The sequence below is a fragment of the Oncorhynchus mykiss genome, chromosome 10 (assembly GCF_057628025.1).
Source record: "Oncorhynchus mykiss isolate SJ-2025 chromosome 10, ASM5762802v1, whole genome shotgun sequence".
NCBI lineage: Eukaryota > Metazoa > Chordata > Actinopteri > Salmoniformes > Salmonidae > Oncorhynchus > Oncorhynchus mykiss.
This window is the reverse complement of record NC_143031.1, coordinates 46,303,560-46,322,623: the sequence shown is the minus strand read 5'-3', so window position 1 is coordinate 46,322,623 and position 19,064 is coordinate 46,303,560. Positions and strand designations below refer to the sequence as shown.

Genomic DNA, 19,064 nt, shown 5'->3' with positions numbered 1-19,064 from the left:
CAAAAAAAGATCTAATCGCATTGTATTTGTCAAATGCGCCGAATATAACAGGTGTAGTAGACCTTACAGTGAAATGCTTACATACAAGCCCTTAACCAACAATGCTTTAAGTTTTAAGTAAAAATAGATAAGTAAAAAATGTAAAATAAAATTAACAAATAATTAAACAGCATCAGTAAAATAACAATAACGAGGCTATATACAGGGGGTACCGGTTTGTCGAGGTAATTGAGGTAATATGTACATGAAGGTAGCGTTAAAGTGACTATGCATAGATAGTAAACAGAGGGGTCAGGGTAACCCTATGATTAGCTGTTCAGGAGTCTTATGGCTTGAGGTAGAATCTGTTAAGAAACCTTTTGGACCAAGACTTGTCGCGCCAGTACCGCTTGCCGTAAAGTAGTAGAGAGAACAGTCCATGGACTACGGTGGCTGGAGTCTTTGACAATTTCTAGGGCCTTCCTCTGACACTGCCTGGTATATTTATTTACCTTTTATTTAACTAGGCAAGTCAGTTAAGAACAAATTCTTATTTTCAATGACGGCCTAGGAACAGTGGGTTAACTGCCTGTTCAGGGGCAGAACGACATATTTGTACCTTGTCAGCTCGGGGGTTTGAACTTGCAACCTTCCGGTTACTAGTCCAACGCTCTAACCACTAGGTTGGCAGGAAGCTGGGCCCCAGTGATGTACTTGGCCGTACACACTACCCTCTGTAGTGACTTGTGGTCAGCGGCCGAGCAGTCAGGATGCTCTCGATGGTGCAGCTGTATAAACTGAGGACCTATGCCAAATCGTTTCAGTCTCCTGGGGGGGAATTGGCTTTGTCGTGCCCTCTTCACGACTGTCTTAGTTTGTGTCACGAACATCGTCTGGAAAATGACCGGACCAAGGTGCAGCGTTGTGAAGGTACATTTTTCTTTCTTTTTAAATGTCGCCAACAAAACAATAAACAACAAAAATGACAGTGAAGCTCCGTAAGGCTATACATGCATTAAATGAAGACAACAACCCACAAATGAGAAAAGGAAAAAGGCTGCCTAAGTATGATTCCCAATCAGAGACAACGATAGACAGCTGTCCCTGATTGAGAATCATACCCGGCCAAAAAAAAAGAACCAGAAAGCATAGACTTCCCACCCGAGTCACACCCTGACCAAACAAGCATAGAGAAGAAAAGGATCTCTACGGTCAGGGCGTGGTGCCCCAAAGTTGCGGACTCAAACCTGACACTATAGGGGAGGGTCCGGGTGGGTATCTATCTTGGTGGCGCCTCTGGTGCGGGGACCCTCGTCGCCGACCCCGGACTGGGGACCCTCGCCGCAGGCTCCAGACTGGGGACCCTCGCCGCAGGTCCCGGACTGGGGACCCTCGTTGTAGGCCCCAGACTGGGGACCCTCGTTGCAGGCCCCGTACTGGGGACCGTCGCTAGAGGCTCCGGACCACGCATCAACGCTGGAGACTTCGTGCTATGTATCCTCACTGCAGGCTCCGTGCCATGGATCATCACCGGAGGCTTCGTGCCATGGATCATCACCGGAGGCTTCGTGCCATGGATCATCACTAGAGGCTTCATGCCATGGATCATCACTGGAGGTTTCGTGCCATGGATCATCACTGGAGGCTTCGTGCCATGGATCATCACTGGAGGCTTCGAACGTGGAGCTGGAACAGGTCTCACTGGACTGAGGAGATGTCTTGGAAGCCTGGTGCGTGGAGCTGCCACAGGGCTTACCAGCCTGGGGAGACATACTGGAGGCCTGGTACGCGGAACATGAACAGGTCTCACCGGACTGGGGAGATGCACTGGAAGCCTGGTGCGTGGAGCAGGCACCGGATACACTGGGCCGTAGAGACACACTGAAGGTCTCAAGCGTAGAGGTGGCACAACCCGTCCTGGCTGGATGGTTACTTTCGCCCGGCCAATGCGAGGAGCTGGAAAATAGCGGGCTGTGAACGCACACTGGAGAGACCGTGCGCTTCACCACATAACACGGTGCTTGACCAGTACCACGCTCCCTACCGTGAGCACGGGGCGTTAGCTCCGCCAACCTCCCCATGTACCTCCCCATGTGCCTCCCCCAATTTTTGGGGGGGAGTGGCCTCCCGGTCTTCCTTGCCAGCCGTGACCCTGTGTAACGCTGGGCCCCTTTACTAGCTGCCTCCGCCTTCCTCGCTGCTTCCACCTGCTTCCATGGCAGGCGATCCTTTCCAGCCAGGATCTCCTCCCACGTCCAGGATCCCTTTCCTTCCAGAATGTCTTCCCATGTCCACTCTGTCTGCTCCTCCCGACCACGCCGCTTGGTCCGTTTGTGGTGGGTTGTTCTGTCACGAACGTCGTCTTGAAAATGACCGGACCAAGGTGCAGCGTGGTGATCGTACATTTTTCTTTATTTTTTAAATGTCACCAACAAAACAATAAACAACAAAAACGAATGTGAAGCTCCGTAAGGCTATACATGCATTAAATGAAGACAACAACCCACAAATGAGAAAAGGAAAAAAGGCTGCCTAAGTATGATTCCCAATTGGAGACAACGATAGACAGTTGTCCCTGATTGAGAATCATACCTGGCCAAAAACAAAGAACCAGAAAGCATAGACTCTCCCACCCGAGTCACACCCTGACCAAACAAACACAGAGAATAAAAGTATCTCTATGGTCAGGGCGTGACAGTGTGTTTGGACCATGCTAGTTTGTTTGTGATGTGGACACCAAGGAACTTGAAGCTCTCAACCTGCTCCACTGCAGCCCCATCGATGAGAATGGGGGCGTGCTCCTTTTCCTGTAGTCCACAATTATCTCCTTTTTCTTGATCACGTTAAGGCAGATGTTTTTGTCCTGGCACCACACGGCCAGGTATCTGACCTCTTCCCTATATAGGCTGTCTCATCGTTGTTGATGATCAGGCCTACCACTGTTGTGTCATCGGCAAACTTGATGATGGTGTTGGAGTCGTGCCTGGCCATGCAATCATGAGTGAACAGGGAGTACAGGAGGAGACTGAGCACTCACCCCTGAGGGGCCCCCGTATTGAAGATCAGCGTGGCGGATGTGTTGTTACCTACCCTTACCACCTGGGGGGCGGCCCGTCAGGAAGTCCATGATCCAGTTGCAGAGGGAGGTGTTTAGCCCCAGGGTCCTTAGCTTAGTGATGAGCTTTGAGGGCACTATGGTGTTGAACGCTGAGCTGTAGTCAATGAACAGCATTCTCACGTAGGTGTTCCTTTTGTCCAGGTTTGGAAAGGGCCGTGTGGAGTGAGTTTGACATTGTGTCATCTGTGGATCTGTTTGGGCAGTTTGTGAATTGTAGTGGGTCTAGGGTTTCCAGAATGATGGTGTTGATTTTAGCCATGACCAGCCTTTCAAAGCACTTCATGGCTACAGACGTGAGTGCTCCGGGCGGTAGTCATTTAGGCAGGTTACCTTGGCGTTCTTGGGAACAGGGACTCCTTAATACCTTTGAGCTAGTATTCTATAGGAGGTGCAGGAACTCAAGCAGAAGAACATTTTAGGTGCTGGTAATCAGCTCCAGTGAGCTCCTGCCCAAGTAAAGTACTGTGTTTAAGTAAAAATACTAATTATGTCCCATTTGGAACACTGTCAAGTAGAGAAAAAAAATCTGATTGGGTGGGCCTGGCACCCCCATGCCTATGCCCCTGTAAACACTATTACTTATTACTATTAATATTCCTGTAATAATCCACCAATTTAGAGGTCTCTGTTCCTCTTTCATTATCCGTGCTCATTATCTCAAATATAGCTCCTCTATCTCTCCCTCACCTCATTTTGGCTCACAGATGCTCAACATTCGATGGTTGGCATTTGGCAATCTATCCCCATTCTTCCAGATTAGCTGGATGTTGATGCTTTGCAGATGTTAAGAGGAGGATCTAGGAGGATGAAGTGATATGATGTAAATATTTGGAGTTAGCAGATTGCATGACAGTGAGGTTAAAACCACTGGCATTTGGGAGACACTGGAAAATAGGATAGGTTTACAGGAGTACAATAAATAGTTTTGTTGTGCAGACAGGAAAGCAACTGAAAATATTGGCATATTTTAAACCTCTTTTATGATCAATGGTTTAAATAAATCCATAGAAGCTATCCAAAAAAGCATAGCAGCTTTTACACAAATCAGTTCAGAATAAGCATGTGGAACAGACCTACAGTGAACTCCAAAAGTATTGGGACAGTGACACATTTTGTGTTGTTTTGTCGCTTTACTCCAGCACTTTGGACTATGGGGTTAAAGTGCAGACTGTGAGTTTTAATTTGAGGGTATTTGTGTCCATATCGGATAAACCGTTTATAAATTACAGCACTTTTTATACATCGTCCCCCCATTTTTAGGAGCAAAAGTATTGGGACAAATTCACTTCTAGGTGTATTTAAGTAGTCAAAAGTGTAGTATTTGGTCCCATATTCCTAGCACGCAATGATTACATCAAGATTGTGACTCTACACACTTGTTGGATGCATTTGCTGTTTGTTTTGGTTGTGTTACAGATATTTTTATTTTGTGCCCAATAGAAATGTATGGTAAATAATGTATTGTGTCATTTTGGAATCAATTTTATTGTAAATAACAATAGAATATGTTTCTAAACATGGTATGATATTTGTGCGTCTGCAACTTTCTCACTCATCATTATTCATAATTCATTCAGGACTATCAGTAATCCTTGTAAAGTCAACATTTAACGTAGAAGTGTTTAGAAACAAGTTTGTAGAGTCACAAGCTTGATGTAATCATTACATGCTAGGAATATGGGACCAAATGCTAAACTTTTGGCTAGTTTAATACACCTATAAGTGAATTTGTCCCAATACTTTTGGTATCAGTTCAAATCCAAACTGCTGGAGTACAGAGCCAAAACAACAACACAAATGTGTTGCTGTCCCAATACTTCTGAAGATCACTGTGTGTTGAAATCTATTCCTGTTGCCGTCACAATCTCCGTGCAATTCCATGGAAAACCCTTGATGCATACACTGAATGTGGGCTACAAGCTTTTTATTTTTATCTGGGGGGGGGGGGGGAAATCATGTTTAGAAACTGTTGGTTGTATTATCCACACCCCGCCCTCCCCTGGCTCCAGTTTGTAGGTTACTGAAAGATTTCAGCGACCACAGATAAGAAGATTACAGAGGAATTAACGTCATTCCTTTGTCATTATATGAATATATTGATATTTGATTTTAATCAGAGGGAGTGGAGAGAGGAGGGCAGGAACAACAGGATGTGCCCTGAGTAGCATAGAAACACGAGTCAGGGGAACGAACTGGCACTAGGGCACGGGCAGGCGAAAACACAAGCTGGGGGAACAGTTTGTGGCACTGGAGCCGATCATTGGATGCTTGGATCAACGTGCAGCATGTAACAGAGGGTTGGATAACTCAGATCTTTCAGAGCTCTGCATGTGTTTTTGGTGAGGTGTATATGGTTGCTGCTGGGATATGGATGGGCCGCCGGATGGGGACAGTAGTGGCGTCCCACTGACCTGGAGGATTTCTGTGAGATAGACTCGAGACGCAGTGGGAGCACCTCCTGGTTGCTTCTGCTCTTCCAGCCTCAGACATGAACCTGGTGCTCCTGGCCTTCAGGCTGATGTGCCTGGCCTGGCTGTTGCCTGTCACTCTGCACAACGGCAGCCACCAACCCAACAAGAGGAAGCACAAGGACGTGTACCTTGGGGAGAACAGCAAGAACCAACACGGAGGGTGAGCCAGAGTTTAGGGTTGCGGTCCCACTGGAGTTGTGTTATGTTCTTGTCAAGGGTTCAGTTTGCTTGTCTGTTCTGTTTGGTTTGAAACCGGATTGTGTTTAGTTCTGGTAGAAAGTTACATTTGGTAATACACACACCACAGGATGTTACTGTTCTGTTGATCTGTTTTCTGATTGATATGGTTAAAAGGTTATTTTGGGGAGATGTATTGTTCATCACATAGTACTATTCGTGGTTTGTTGGTATTAATCTAATCTTTATGAATTCAAGAAAAAAATAGAATATTGATGGTGAATTTACCATGGTGGCATGCGCGATCTCCAATGTGTGCTGGGACGGATGACATTACAGCAGTGCATTCTGGATAAAGGGCAGGTGAGGTGACCACAGGGGCTTAGAGGTAATGTCAGGGAAGCTGTGTTTTGGTGGGGGCACCACGTAAGAGAAAAGCAGTAGTTTGTGGGTAATGATAGGGGGAGTTGTGTTAATAAGGGGTTGGACTGTACACTTGAGTATCATTTGCAATAATAGGGGAGATGATTGTGTTTGGGTGGTATGGGAATGATTTGTTGGAGCAGATATGTTTATGTATTATGAAAATGAAAGTATCAGTTTACGGAAGTTTATCGTATGATGCTATTTAGACACTTTGCGAGTGATGAGTGTGTTGTCAACCAAATTGGAGACATTCATTATGTCCTTTGACCCAGACTAACTGTTATATGAGAGCTTTGGGAAGTCTATATAATCTCCCAGGACCAATTATTGTACCGTCATAGCACTGACTCAGTTTGCTGCTAAATCATTAGTGAAGAGCGTCACGTATACTCTTACTTTTGGTTTTAATCAGATGGTTAAAGTGCAGTTAATTATTCTCAACAGCAAAAACCCCAGAGCAGATGTTGCTTCCTTTAGTGTGTGTGTGTGTGTGTGTGTGCACGTGCGCTTGCCATTTGGTGTGAGTGTGTATTTCTTAGGAAATAAAACATCTGATATGCTGATCTGTGTCCTCTTTGCTCCGCAGACGAATAGACTTTAAGATGAAAAAGTCTGACAGCACCAAGTCCCTGCTAATTAAATCTGAACAGCTGCTCCGTATCGAGGACCATGACTTTGCAATGCGGCCTGGCTTTGGAGGTAAGACCACCCACCCAATATCCTTTGGCCTGATGGGCAATCAATGTATTTTCATGTGGTTGAACTATGATAATGTGCGGTTTGGTTGTGACTGGGTGTGTGTGTGCTTTTTCCCACCATGTGTTGGGTTGGACTCATTAATTAGGCCTGAATGGGTAAAATCAAGGGTCATTATCAGAGAGAGGGAAGAGGAAAGATAGGGGTGGGGGGGGGGGGGGGGGGGTAATAGAGCTCTACCTACCGTAATTTGTTACAGATATAAAATTATAGATAGTCCATAACGTGCCACAGAGTTTAGGTTCTGTAATAGGCAGCATTTGACGCTAGCTTGTATTCTCTCTCCTGGAACAGAATGTAGGTTATAGTGTCATCTTCGATAACACCCCATCCCCCCCCCCCAAAAGTCACTGACCCAGATTGTCTGCAGAGCCTAGCAGACAATGACAGCCTGCGGCCGAGTACACAGATGTTTTTAGAACTAGAGTAATCTGGATTATAAGCCACGCTTTCTGAAACAATACCAAATGCTGCATCTTATTGGAAAGTCCAGGACAGCAAAGAGTTCCATGCGTACAGTACTACAGCAGTGTGTTCATTGGGTGATGATCAGACAATCTTAGATTTAAGCAATAAGGCCCGATTGGGTGTGGTATATGGCCAATATAACACGGCTAAGGGCTGTTCTTATGCTCGATGCAACCTGGAGTGCCTGGATTTTGTATTTGTATTTATTAAGGATCCCCATTAGGTGTTGCCAAGGCATCTACTCTTCGTGGGGTCCAGCAACATTAAGGCAGTTATGTACAATTCAAAATATTACGTGACATTCCATTTCATAACACTTTTCACAACACATTAAGTGTGTCCCCTCAGGCCACTACTCTATTGGTGGATATAGCCCTTAGCCGTGGTATTTTGGCAATATACCACAGACCCCGAGGTGCCTTATCGCTATTATAAACTGGTTAGCAACGTAATTAGAGCAGTAAAAATGAACGTTTCGTCATACCCGTGGTATACAGTCTGACATACCATGGCTTTCAGCCAATCAGCGTTCAGGGCTCAAACCACCCAGTTTATAATGAACTATTGATCACGTTTCTGAATGCTTGCATGTGTGTCAGTGTGTGGGGTCCCACTGTAAATCAACTGTCATTGAAATATGTATTTACATAACATTCTATGTCGTAGGCAGTACTAATGACTGTTTAGGTACATATTTGTAAATCTAGTGTGATGACATGTTATGGATTTCTGTCCATTTGTGTTTCCATTTGGACATTTTCTATTCCGAACTATCCCTGTGCGTTGTCTTTGTTTGTGTCTGTGTGGTCTAAGCGATGTGGGGTAAATTTGTCTGGAATTGAAATTAAGGACAGCCGAAGAACCCATTTCTGGACTGGTCACATGATCAGGAAAACCTCCTGAACAAGGCTGTGATTATAGATAGCTGTGACTTGATTGTAGATTAATGCAACAGGTATTATACAGTTAGGATTTATGAAGGAAAGGAGATAAGGAGAGAAAAGGCCTTCATGAGATTGGTGACACAGCGTCTCTTGCGTCCCTGAGTGAGGAGAAGGCTGTGTCTGTCTGGAGGGGAGGCGTGGGACTACTGGTGTGTCTTTGACGTTGTGTGGGACCCCATTAGCCTGCAGCTGTGTTTAGCGTGAAGAGTGATGTCATGACCCTGCATCTACACGGAAATGGACAGGATAATCACAACATAGGGCTTAGCTGATGTAGTCCTTCAACACCACAGCCTCCAGTGTGACCACAGGGTTTCAGGATGTCCTTTGAGGCCCAGCATAGTGCCAAGATCCTCTGTGAAAACATTATTTGGGGTTTTCTCTTACTGACTATCTGTTTGTCTTAACTTTATAGTGTTTGGGTGGATTTACAAATATTTAGGTCTTAAAGAGGATATTTAAATACAATTTTAAAAAACTGGTGTAAGTAAGACCACATGCAGACAGATGAGATGATATATGGATGATAGGTCTTAGGCTAATCAAAACCAGTGAGACTGGGTCATAAAAGATCGTTGCCGGCTGAGTCAGACATTCTAAGGCCTTGCGCGTTGACTACTATATGACTATGACACGGCCAAAAGCCTAACATTCAATGTGCTTGCCCTGTCAGGGTAGACGTATGAAATCTCAAGCTGTTTACTGATTCGGGCTGTTTATTCACCACTGTAGGGGCAGCTATTCCTGTGGGCATAGACGTGCAGGTGGAAAGCATTGACAGTATATCTGAAGTCAACATGGTAAGTGTCTATAACATTGTAAACGATGTGTGTGTGTGTGTGTGTGTATGTGACTAACACAATGCCATTCACTCTCTTTCTCGCTCACAGTGAGACAACTTCTCATGCACTCTCTCATACTGGAACCCCGCTCCACTCTATTGCTACATTATATTGCTACATATATTTTTTTTATACCTGTTAATTCTTGAAGATTATAACTTATAAATGCCTCATAAGCTTAGTCATACTGTCATACACCGTCAGAACCCAGAATAATGCATGGTTTTACTCCAATGTTTGTAAACAATGTGCATGTAAACAAACACTACAAAGCCTCCAAACACGTTTAAAACTATAATTTTGATATCACGGATGGTCAGTCCTTGCGTCCGTTTAAGAGTGGTCACATTTCTCCACGCCCCTCCCTCGGCTTTTTACCAAAACAGAGGCAGGATGACCACTTTACTGTTGTGTTATTGTTTCCGCTATGTTCTAGACTCTAACTTCAATGGATCATTGATGTTCTGGTCCCAATTAACACTAGCACTGTAAACACTATTAACCTGCATGATCCTGTCGCTCGTCACCCTATATACAAAGAATCTGGGTGAACCGTTATTGAGTCTTACTTCCATCATTGCACAATTGCCCACGTTTTGATTATGTGATAGTTTGTCCATTGGACCTGAGCTTTGGTGTGTTTGTGCAGGACTTCACCATGACTCTGTACCTGAGACACTACTGGCAGGACGACCGGCTGGCCTTTCCTTCCAGCAGCAAAAAGAGCCGGACATTTGACGCTCGGCTGGTGAAGAAGATCTGGGTGCCGGACGTGTTCTTTGTCCACTCCAAACGTTCCTTCATCCATGACACGACCATGGAGAACATCATGCTGAGGGTGTACCCTGACGGCAACATTCTCTACAGTGTCAGGTACACGGAGAATGGCCCTCCTTTAACACAGGGACCATAAGGCCTTTAGCGTGTACTATTCTATAGTATTGGTGCTTTGTACACATAAGAAACATGGGGGGAGTAGACCATCTTGTGTCTTTCAGCCTACAATATCAACAAGAAAAGAGGAAGTGCATCGCCTATCACAGAGAGTTCTGATCTCTCTGCAGACCACGTTATGTGGCCACGGTATGTTTTCTGCAACTGCTGTATCATTAATAACTAGGCCCTGTGTTTCAGGATCACTGTGACTGCTCTTTGCGCCATGGACTTCAGTAGTTTTCCTTTGGACACACAGAAATGCTCACTGGAACTGGAGAGCTGTGAGTATAAAACAATAAGGCTATGTGGTTGCCCTGGGTGTAATGCCATGTACGTCCTCACATATACCTAACACATGTCTACGTGCAACACAATAAGCACGCAATATGGTAGCATTGACCCTCCTCTTTTCATATAGGTGAAATAACATTCAAAAGTCGGGGTCAGGTCAGTTTGTGTCTGTAATGCATGTCTTTTTGATGCAGGATTTACCTGTCCTGATTCATCCGTATAAGGAGCAGCAGCTACAGTTGAATTAAAGTCGGTCATTTCTCATCAGAGACATTCTGTCACACTGATGTTGCAATTGTCATGATTGTGTTAAACCCAGCCTCAGGAGGCAGTGCACCTTACCCAGATTAGAACACAGACACACAGACAAACAGACAGAGACACGCATGGACACACACAAATGATCGGCAAACGAACACGCACGCGCACACGCACAGAAAGCATGGGTCTGGTCTCAGACGAGAGGTGGTAGTAGTGGTAGTAGTGAATCTCAGTGTCTCCTCTCCTCTGAGGGACATAGCCCATGATTCTTCTAAGAGAGGCCACATGAAGGAGTCACCTTCTCCCCCTGTTCTCTCCTCTCTTGAAGATGCGTACAATGAGAACGACCTCATGCTCTACTGGAAGAACGGGAACGATTCATTAAGGACTGATGAGATCGTTCTCTCACAGTTTTTTATTGAAGAATTCCACCCTTCCTACGGGCTTGCCTTCTACAGCAGCACGGGTATGTGTGCTTGTTTTGTAGCCTGGTGCTTTGGGGCCTACAGTACTGTTTCTCTGTCCTTCTCCGCTGTCCAACTCCTCCTTATTATTACGTAAAACGGCTCTGTAAGATCCAAAGCCAACACCCCAAACCCTCCTGCTTCTGATTCCACTCTGACAGTCTGAGGACAGGGAGAGGTTAGGAGATTTTCCTCCACAGAGTGTCAGTGTGGAATCCTGCCCAACTCTCAGTAGTTCCAGTGTCCATTACATCATAGCCATGTGATGTCCCATGTGACTATAATTTTGACTAGATACCCTCCTGTGTCTCATAATGACCTCTGATTACCCAGAAGGATGGTGAGTAAACTGTTCCTCCAGAAATGAGATATCAGAGCCCTTCTCTCTCTCGCTCTCTCTCTCTCTCTCTCTCTCTCTCTCTCTCTCTCTCTCTCTCTCTCGCTCTCTCTCAGGTTGGTATAACAGGCTCTACATAAACTTCATCCTCAGGAGGCACATCTTCTTCTTCATGCTGCAGACCTATTTCCCCACCATGCTGATGGTGATGCTCTCCTGGGTGTCCTTCTGGATTGACAGGAGGGCTGTGCCTGCCAGAGTGTCACTGGGTACAGTACTGATACTCTCACTTGTATGTGGGGTTTCGAGGGGGGGATCTCTGTAAAATAATCAAAGCTTAAAGACTGAGCAGAGACGGATCACAAAGCCATCATTTTCTGCACAACATACTTGATTCATCTCCAGAAAGTAAAGTGGGTGGTGGGGCTTTACCTTCCTCAGCCATGTCACATCTCTGTGATTACTGTAAGGTGAAAGGGGGGAGGGTTGTGCAACAATTTCCTGTTGTGTTCATTTTATGTGGGCGAGTGAATGTGAGCCTACTGCTTTGAGCCTGCTGCAGAACTGCTCAGAGACTCATTAACCCAGAGAGAGGACAACTGAAACTGAGCACAGTGACAAAGCATTTCAGTTCTGCGCATGACTCAAGTCACCTGCACCAGGCAAGGTCCCTGTGTGTGCATGTGTGCCAGAGCTTGTTTGTGTAATTGTGTCGGAAAGAAAGAGAAAAAGGGAGGGCGAGGGAAAAGCAAGAGAGAGCGAGATAAAAGGACAGAGTAAATGCTGCACTTAGATTTGTGAATAGATGTTGACTTTGCTAATGCAGCAGGGTGTGTGTGTGTGTGTGAGGGGGGTGGGGGTGGGGGGAGGGGAGTGTGCTTGGAGTACGGCAGGTTGCTGGAGGATCATGATGCCGTAACAAAGGCTGGCCTTATTTCACTCTGCAACACTCAATACTACAGTACTTACTGTAGAATGATGTAGTAAACTGTAGTATACTGTAAAATACTAGTAGTATCCTTCGATCATGTTTAGTACTTACTATATAATGTTGTAGTGGAATACTATTGTAAATACTACAGTATTATCCCCCTAAAAACACTGTACTAAATACTACGGTAATGTCCTCAAAAACACTACACTTCTTTAACTAAAGTAAATACTACAATATTGAATTTGCATATACCCTGCCTATTCCCCTCCGCCATATCACAATTTGTGCCACCCATAAGTACATGCCAAGTATAGACTATAGATTGTGTTCCATACACGTTATAGAAAAGAGCAGAGGCACTGAACTATTCGTTCAGACTCCAATCCTACCTACAGGTTATGGAAAATGTGCTCTTTCACTATTAGGTTTCCTCAAGGAGAAAGTCCACACTTCTATGGCAAAGATAATAACACAAAAACATTACAGTTAATACTACAGTATACTACAGTCCACAAAAACATATTTTAAGGTTGAATGTCACATTAGTTTTGTTCTTAATTGACTTGCCTGGTTAAATAAAGGTTCAATAAATAAAAGTAATTGCTTGTAGTTGTTACTTTATTAGAAAAGTAATATTGAATTGTCTTTGGTTGACACCACAACCAAATATCAACATTTAAATGTGTCTACTACTTGGATAGTTCCATCTGAGCCAGCCGTGACCAGGAGACCCATGATTGGCCCGGCGTCGTCTGGGTTAGGGGAGGGTTTGGCCAGCCGGGATGTCCTCGTCCCATTAAGCTCTAGCGACTCCTTGTGGTGGGCCAGCAAGCTGACTTCGGTCGCCAGTTGCACGGTGTTTCCTTCAACACTTTGGTGCGGCTGGCATCCAGGTTAAGCGAGCAATGTCAAGAAACAGTGCAGCTTGGCAGGGTCGTGTTTCGGAGGACGCATGGTTCCTGACCTTTGCCTCTCCCAAGTCCGTACGGGAGTTGCCGTGATGGGCCAAGACGTTAACTACCAATTGGATATCACGAAATTGCGGAGAAAAAGTTTGCTGTAGATATAGATCAATACTCCCAGTTTATGTATTTTTTTTTATAGTGGATTTAACGTTAAAGGTCTGACGTTGTTTCAAAGATACAAATTCAACCTATTTTATACAAGGTTTGTCTATGTTGACATAATCCTGTATTTTTAAATATCAGCCTCAAAACAAAAGTTGATAACTTTTTTTCCAATCCAATGTATATTTAACGTAGATTCCACGTCACGATACATTTACAAATGACGTTGGAACAGCGTTTATTCAACCAGTTTGTGCCCAGTGGGATGTAGCTGCTACACGGTTTTCTCTAGCCCTTGTTTGACTTTCCATCCATCTATGCTAAACCCCCACACAGCTAATTATTTTCCATGCATTTGCTCCACCCTCTTTTCATCATCAAAGGCCGAAAGGTTGTGGTGGTAAAAGAAGGCATAAAAATAAAAAAAACGGATTGATATACCTTATCAACTTAATAATCAACTAATCTCCCTTTTTTTTCTCTCCCCTTCCAGGTATCACAACAGTTCTGACCATGTCCACCATCATCACAGGCGTGTCAGCCTCCATGCCTCAGGTGTCTTATGTAAAAGCTGTGGACATCTACCTGTGGGCCAGCTTTCTGTTCGTCTTCCTGTCCGTCATTGAGTACGCCGCTGTCAACTACTTCACCACTGTGGAGGAGATGAAGAAGCTCAAGGGGGGAAAGGTCACTGAAACTTATAGAGTGTGGGGTCAAATAAGTCACAGTTGGGTTCTTGTAAATTGGTGTATTATAAAACATGGAATATACCCATGCTACCACAATGTCAGAGCCACGATAATGGCACCAAATTAGGCTGTGACACTAACTATGTCTGTATCTCCCCCTACTGGTCTTAATGTGTTCCACTGTCAGAAAATCACATACCGTAAACTCCCTCCTCTCTCCACAGATCCCTGCAGATTTCAATGCCACTCAAACTATGGCTTTTGACGGATGTTACCATGACAATGACATTGACCTGACACCCTTCCCAGAGCTCCTCAGCACCCCCAACACAGAGCGGAGTCGGACGGCCACGTCGAGGAACTCTGCTGCAGAGCCCCCACCCACAGAGGGCACCAGGCTACGACGCAAAAAATCCATCAAACACAACCTCAGCTTCATTATGAGTAACAGCTACATGATTGACTCCTACTCCAGAGTCGTCTTCCCCATGACCTACCTGATGTTCAACATCATCTACTGGAGCTTGTACTCATGAGTGTGTACTCTACTAATAAATATTGATAGAACTACACTGCAGAACTACACTGCAGAACTACACTAGAGAACTATACTGCAGAACTACACTGCAGAACTACTCTGAATAACCATACTAGAGAACCATACTGCAGAACCATACTGCATAACCATACTAGAGAACCATACTAGAGAACTATATTCCATAACTATACTAGATAACTACACTGCATAACTGCACTACATAGCTATACTACAGAACTGTATTGCAGAATTATACTGCAGAATTATACTACCATACATGATCTAATAGGTTATTCACACTGACAACAGCATCATCATCAAGCCGTTGTATTCTTCCACCCATTGGATTATGACCTAAACCATTGGTGTCTACCAGAGTGCATTGTGGGAGTTCTGGACTGTCAAGCCGAACTGAAGAAAAGAGACTACTGAGTAAACCTGCTTTTTATTAGAAATCTGCATTCAGATGGGAAGTTGGTGGTACTGTTCATGGGAGTGTTTCTATTGTAATACAGGTTGCATACTGGTAATTCACCAAAAATGACAGATTAATTAACAGGTCATCTATGGCAATGGTAACTTTGGTAATCTAACTTTTGAAAAAATAATTTCAATAAACTCTGAAACACTGCAACTCTTCCAACTATTGACTTTTTTCACAACTGCCACCAGTTTGGTGCCAAAAAATTCTACAAATACATATTGAAATAGTAAAATAATAAAATAATAAAAGCGTGTAAAGAAAACATAATGGATATTTGATGCTGAAACTCTCATATTAAACACCAATGGTATTCATTAAATTGCTGGTTTATATTTAGGATAATGTTTTACAGATTTGTATAATTTTAGAATCATCTTATTTGAGTATTTTAAATGTTTTACACGTGATAAGGCCACACAGATGGCCAGAGATAATGACAGACACCTGTGGTAATCTGAAGTACCCAAAAAGGGCCACTAGATGTCTTGTGATAAATTACATTTAATCCTTTAAAAAGTTACTAAAAAAATGGTGGTAGTTTACTGGTCAACTTTGAAAGTTTCCAGTAATATACTCTCCGTTTGCAACCCCAACTGTAATGGACAGTTGTTTTTTGTCCACTGGTTTATACATTTAGTTAATGTGAGTAGTATGAATTTAAATGTGCATGAAAATGAATGTATACATGCATGTGTCTGTCAAATCAGTGAATATAAGTAAAAAAATACTATATCAAATTAGCTTAAAATAAAACGTTTATTTTAATTTATAAATTTGTTATTGGTGAAATGACATTTAATTATACATTCATTATTGTGATTCTTTTCATTCAAGGGTTTTTCTTTATTTTTACTATTTTCTACATTGTAGAATAATATTGAAGACATCAAAACTATGAAATAACACATATCATGTAGTAACCAAAAAAGTGTTAAACAAATCAAAAAATATTTCACATTTTAGATTCTTCAAAGTAGGCACCCTTTGCCTTGATGACAGATTTGCACACTCTTGGCATTCTCTCAACCAGCTTCACCTGGAATGCTTTCCCAACAGTCTTGAAGGAGTTCCCACATATGCTGAGCAGTTGTTGGCTGCTTTTCCTTCACTCTGAGGTTCAACTCAAACCATCTCAATTGGGTTGAGGTCGGGTGATTGTGGAGGTCAGGTCATCTGATGCAGCACTCCATCACTCACCTTCTTGGTCAAATACCCCTTACACAGCCTGGAGGTGTGTTGGGTCATTATCCTGTTGAAAACAAATGATTGTCCCACTAAGCGCAAGCCAGATGGGATGGAGAATCGCTGCAGAATGATGTGGTAGCCATGCTGGTTAAGTGTGTCTTGAATTGTAAATAAATCACGACACCAGCAAAGCACCCCCACACCATCACACCACCTCCTCCATGCTTCATGGTGGGAACTACACATGCAGAGCTCATCCGTTCACCTACTCTGCGTCTCACAAAGACACGGCGGTTGGAACCAAAAATCTCAAATTTGGACTCATCAGACCGAAGAACAAATTTCCACCAGTCTAATGCCCATTGCTCGTGTTTCTTGGCCCAAGCAAGTCTCTTCTTCATATTGGTGTCCTTTAGTAGTGGTTTCTTTGCATCAATTTGACCATGAAGGCCTGATTCATGCAGTCTCCTCAAAACAGTTAATGTTGAGACGTGTCAGTTACTTGAACTCTTTGAAGCATTTATTTGGGCTGCAATTTTTAAGGTGCAGTTAACTCTAATGAACTTATCCTCTGCAGCAGAGGTAACTCTGGGTCTTCCTTTCCTATGGCGGTCCTCATGAGAGCAGGTTTCATCCTAGCGCTTGATGGTTTTTGCGACTGCACTTGAAGAAACATTACATTTTACTCATTGACTGACCTTCATGTCTTAAAGTAAGGATGGACTGTCGTTTCTCTTTGCTTCTTTGACTTGTTCTTGCCATAATATGGACTTGGTCTTTTACCAAATAGGGCTATCTTCTGTATACACCCCTACCTTGTCACAACAAAACTAATTGGTTCAAACGCATTAAGAAGGAAAGAAATTCCACAAATTAGCTTTTTACAAGGCACACCTGTTAATTGAAATGCATTCCAGGTGACTACCATATGAAGCTGGTTGAGAGAATGCCAAGAGTGTGCAAAGCTGTCATCAAGGCAAAGGGTGGCTACTTTGAAGAATCTGAAATATAAAATATATTTTGATTTATTCACCACTTTTTTGGTTGCTACATGATTACACGTGTTATTTCATAGTTGTGATGTCTTCAATATTATTCTACAGTGTAGAAAGTAGTAAAAATATAGAAAAACCCTGGAATGAGTAGGTGTGTCCAAACTTTGACTGGTACTGTACATCTCATGAAAATATCTTGATTCTGAATAGAGTATAAAAGAGCTAAATCTAAAAGATGAAAACAGATAGCGACACAGTGTTGGTATTAGCTTATTTTTGTCAATTTTTTAAATTTAACCTTCATTTAACTTACGGGTCTGAAGAATGCAGAGAAAAAAATTAAGTATGTAAAATGCGGTCAAAGGATGCGCCTCATGAGGATCTATGAGTGGGGGTTTTCTCTGTGCTAGATACCCTTTCAGTACATGCATTATTCACAATCATAGGTGCCAGCCCAGGCGAGTTCATGATAGTATTGCCAGGTCAACCAGATGGAATCCATGAGCATGCAAGCTCTTTGGTGATGTCCCATCTCTTCAGGGTGATCTGTCACACCTTTCCGTTATACTACAAAATGTAACACTAACATGCAACTATTTCATATATTCTTCAAAACTATTATGAAACACACCGTGTCACACCGTGTCCCTCCCCCACCAGCCTACCCGGAGGCCTCCGCCATCCATATCGCAGAAGTTTAGCGTTAGAGCGTGATTGAAATTTAAAGGCAACGTTCCCATGTTAACCAAGACGGCATTCACGGTGAACATATGTCGGCGCAATCGGAAATGACTTTGATATTTCTATTGCACAATCTGTAAAGTGATCTTCGTGATACAGATTGAATAGAGCCCCTAGTTTTTCACAGGTGTCAGGGTGCTCTCGAACTCGGACTCCTAAACTGGCTGTTTATCTCGTTGAGGACCACGTCTGAGTTGGGCTCTTCCAGGGCAGTGATGGATCTGTCATCAAATGGACTACCTGCAATAGGACACATCAGAGTTACAGATTATCCTGCACACAAGTTACTATATCCAAATCATTAGAGAGGGACACTATGTATATATACAAAAGTATGTAGACACCCCTTCAAATTCATGGAGTCGGCTATTTCAGCCGCACCTGTTGCTGACAGGTGTATAAAATTGAGCACACAGCCATGCAATCTCCATAGACAAACATTGGCAGTAGAATGAAAGTCACTGAGCTCTTCAGTAAGGCCAATGTGGCACCGTCAAAGGATGCCACCATTACAACAAGTCAGTTCGTAAGAGTTCTGCCCTGCTAGAGCTGCCCTGGTCAACTGTAAATGCTGTTACTGTGAAGCGTAAATGTCTATAAGCAACAACGGCTCGGCCGCAAAGTGGTCGCAAAGTGGTTATTGTGCACACACAAGCCCATAGAACGGACCGCCGAGTGCTGAAGCGCATAAAAATCGTCTGTCCTCGGTTGCAACACTCACTATCGAGTTCCAAACTGCCTCTGGAAGCAATGTCAGCACAAGAACTGTTAGTCGGGAGCTTCATGAAATGGGTTTCCATGGCCAAGCACCCGCACACAAGCCTAAGCTCACCATGTGCAATGCAAAGCGTTGATTGGAGTGGTGTAAAGGTCGCCACCATTGGACTTTGGAGCAGTGGAAACGCATTCTCTGGAGTGTTAAATCACGCTTCACCATCTGGCAGTCTGACGGACGAATAGG

General features: G+C 43.7%; 2 protein-coding genes across 3 annotated transcripts in view; one reads left to right on the top strand and one right to left on the bottom strand.

Moving 5' to 3' along the window:
- The first annotated feature begins 5,104 nt into the window (after positions 1 to 5,104).
- gabrr3a (gamma-aminobutyric acid type A receptor subunit rho3a) lies at positions 5,105 to 15,332 on the top strand. Of its 2 annotated transcripts, XM_036990467.2 has the most exons (10): positions 5,540 to 5,728; positions 6,004 to 6,108; positions 6,758 to 6,870; positions 9,072 to 9,139; positions 9,831 to 10,054; positions 10,316 to 10,398; positions 10,998 to 11,135; positions 11,587 to 11,739; positions 13,965 to 14,158; positions 14,385 to 15,332. In XM_036990467.2, the coding sequence occupies exons 3-10, from the start codon at positions 6,774 to 6,776 to the stop codon at positions 14,694 to 14,696; spliced, it is 1,269 nt and encodes a 422-aa protein (XP_036846362.1). In that variant the 5' UTR covers positions 5,540 to 5,728; positions 6,004 to 6,108; positions 6,758 to 6,773; the 3' UTR covers positions 14,697 to 15,332. The 2 variants fall into 2 exon arrangements, with proteins under 2 accessions (XP_021474383.1, XP_036846362.1); XM_021618708.3 differs by lacking the exon at positions 6,004 to 6,108 and having other exon boundaries at positions 5,105 to 5,728.
- LOC110533123 (uncharacterized) overlaps positions 15,125 to 19,064 on the bottom strand; it is a 27,311-nt gene continuing 23,371 nt past the window's right edge. The window contains exon 30 of the mRNA XM_090188527.1: positions 15,125 to 18,343. Coding sequence (XP_090044653.1) covers positions 18,234 to 18,343 — 110 coding nt within the window. The 3' untranslated portion in view covers positions 15,125 to 18,233. The remainder of the gene's footprint in view (positions 18,344 to 19,064) is intronic.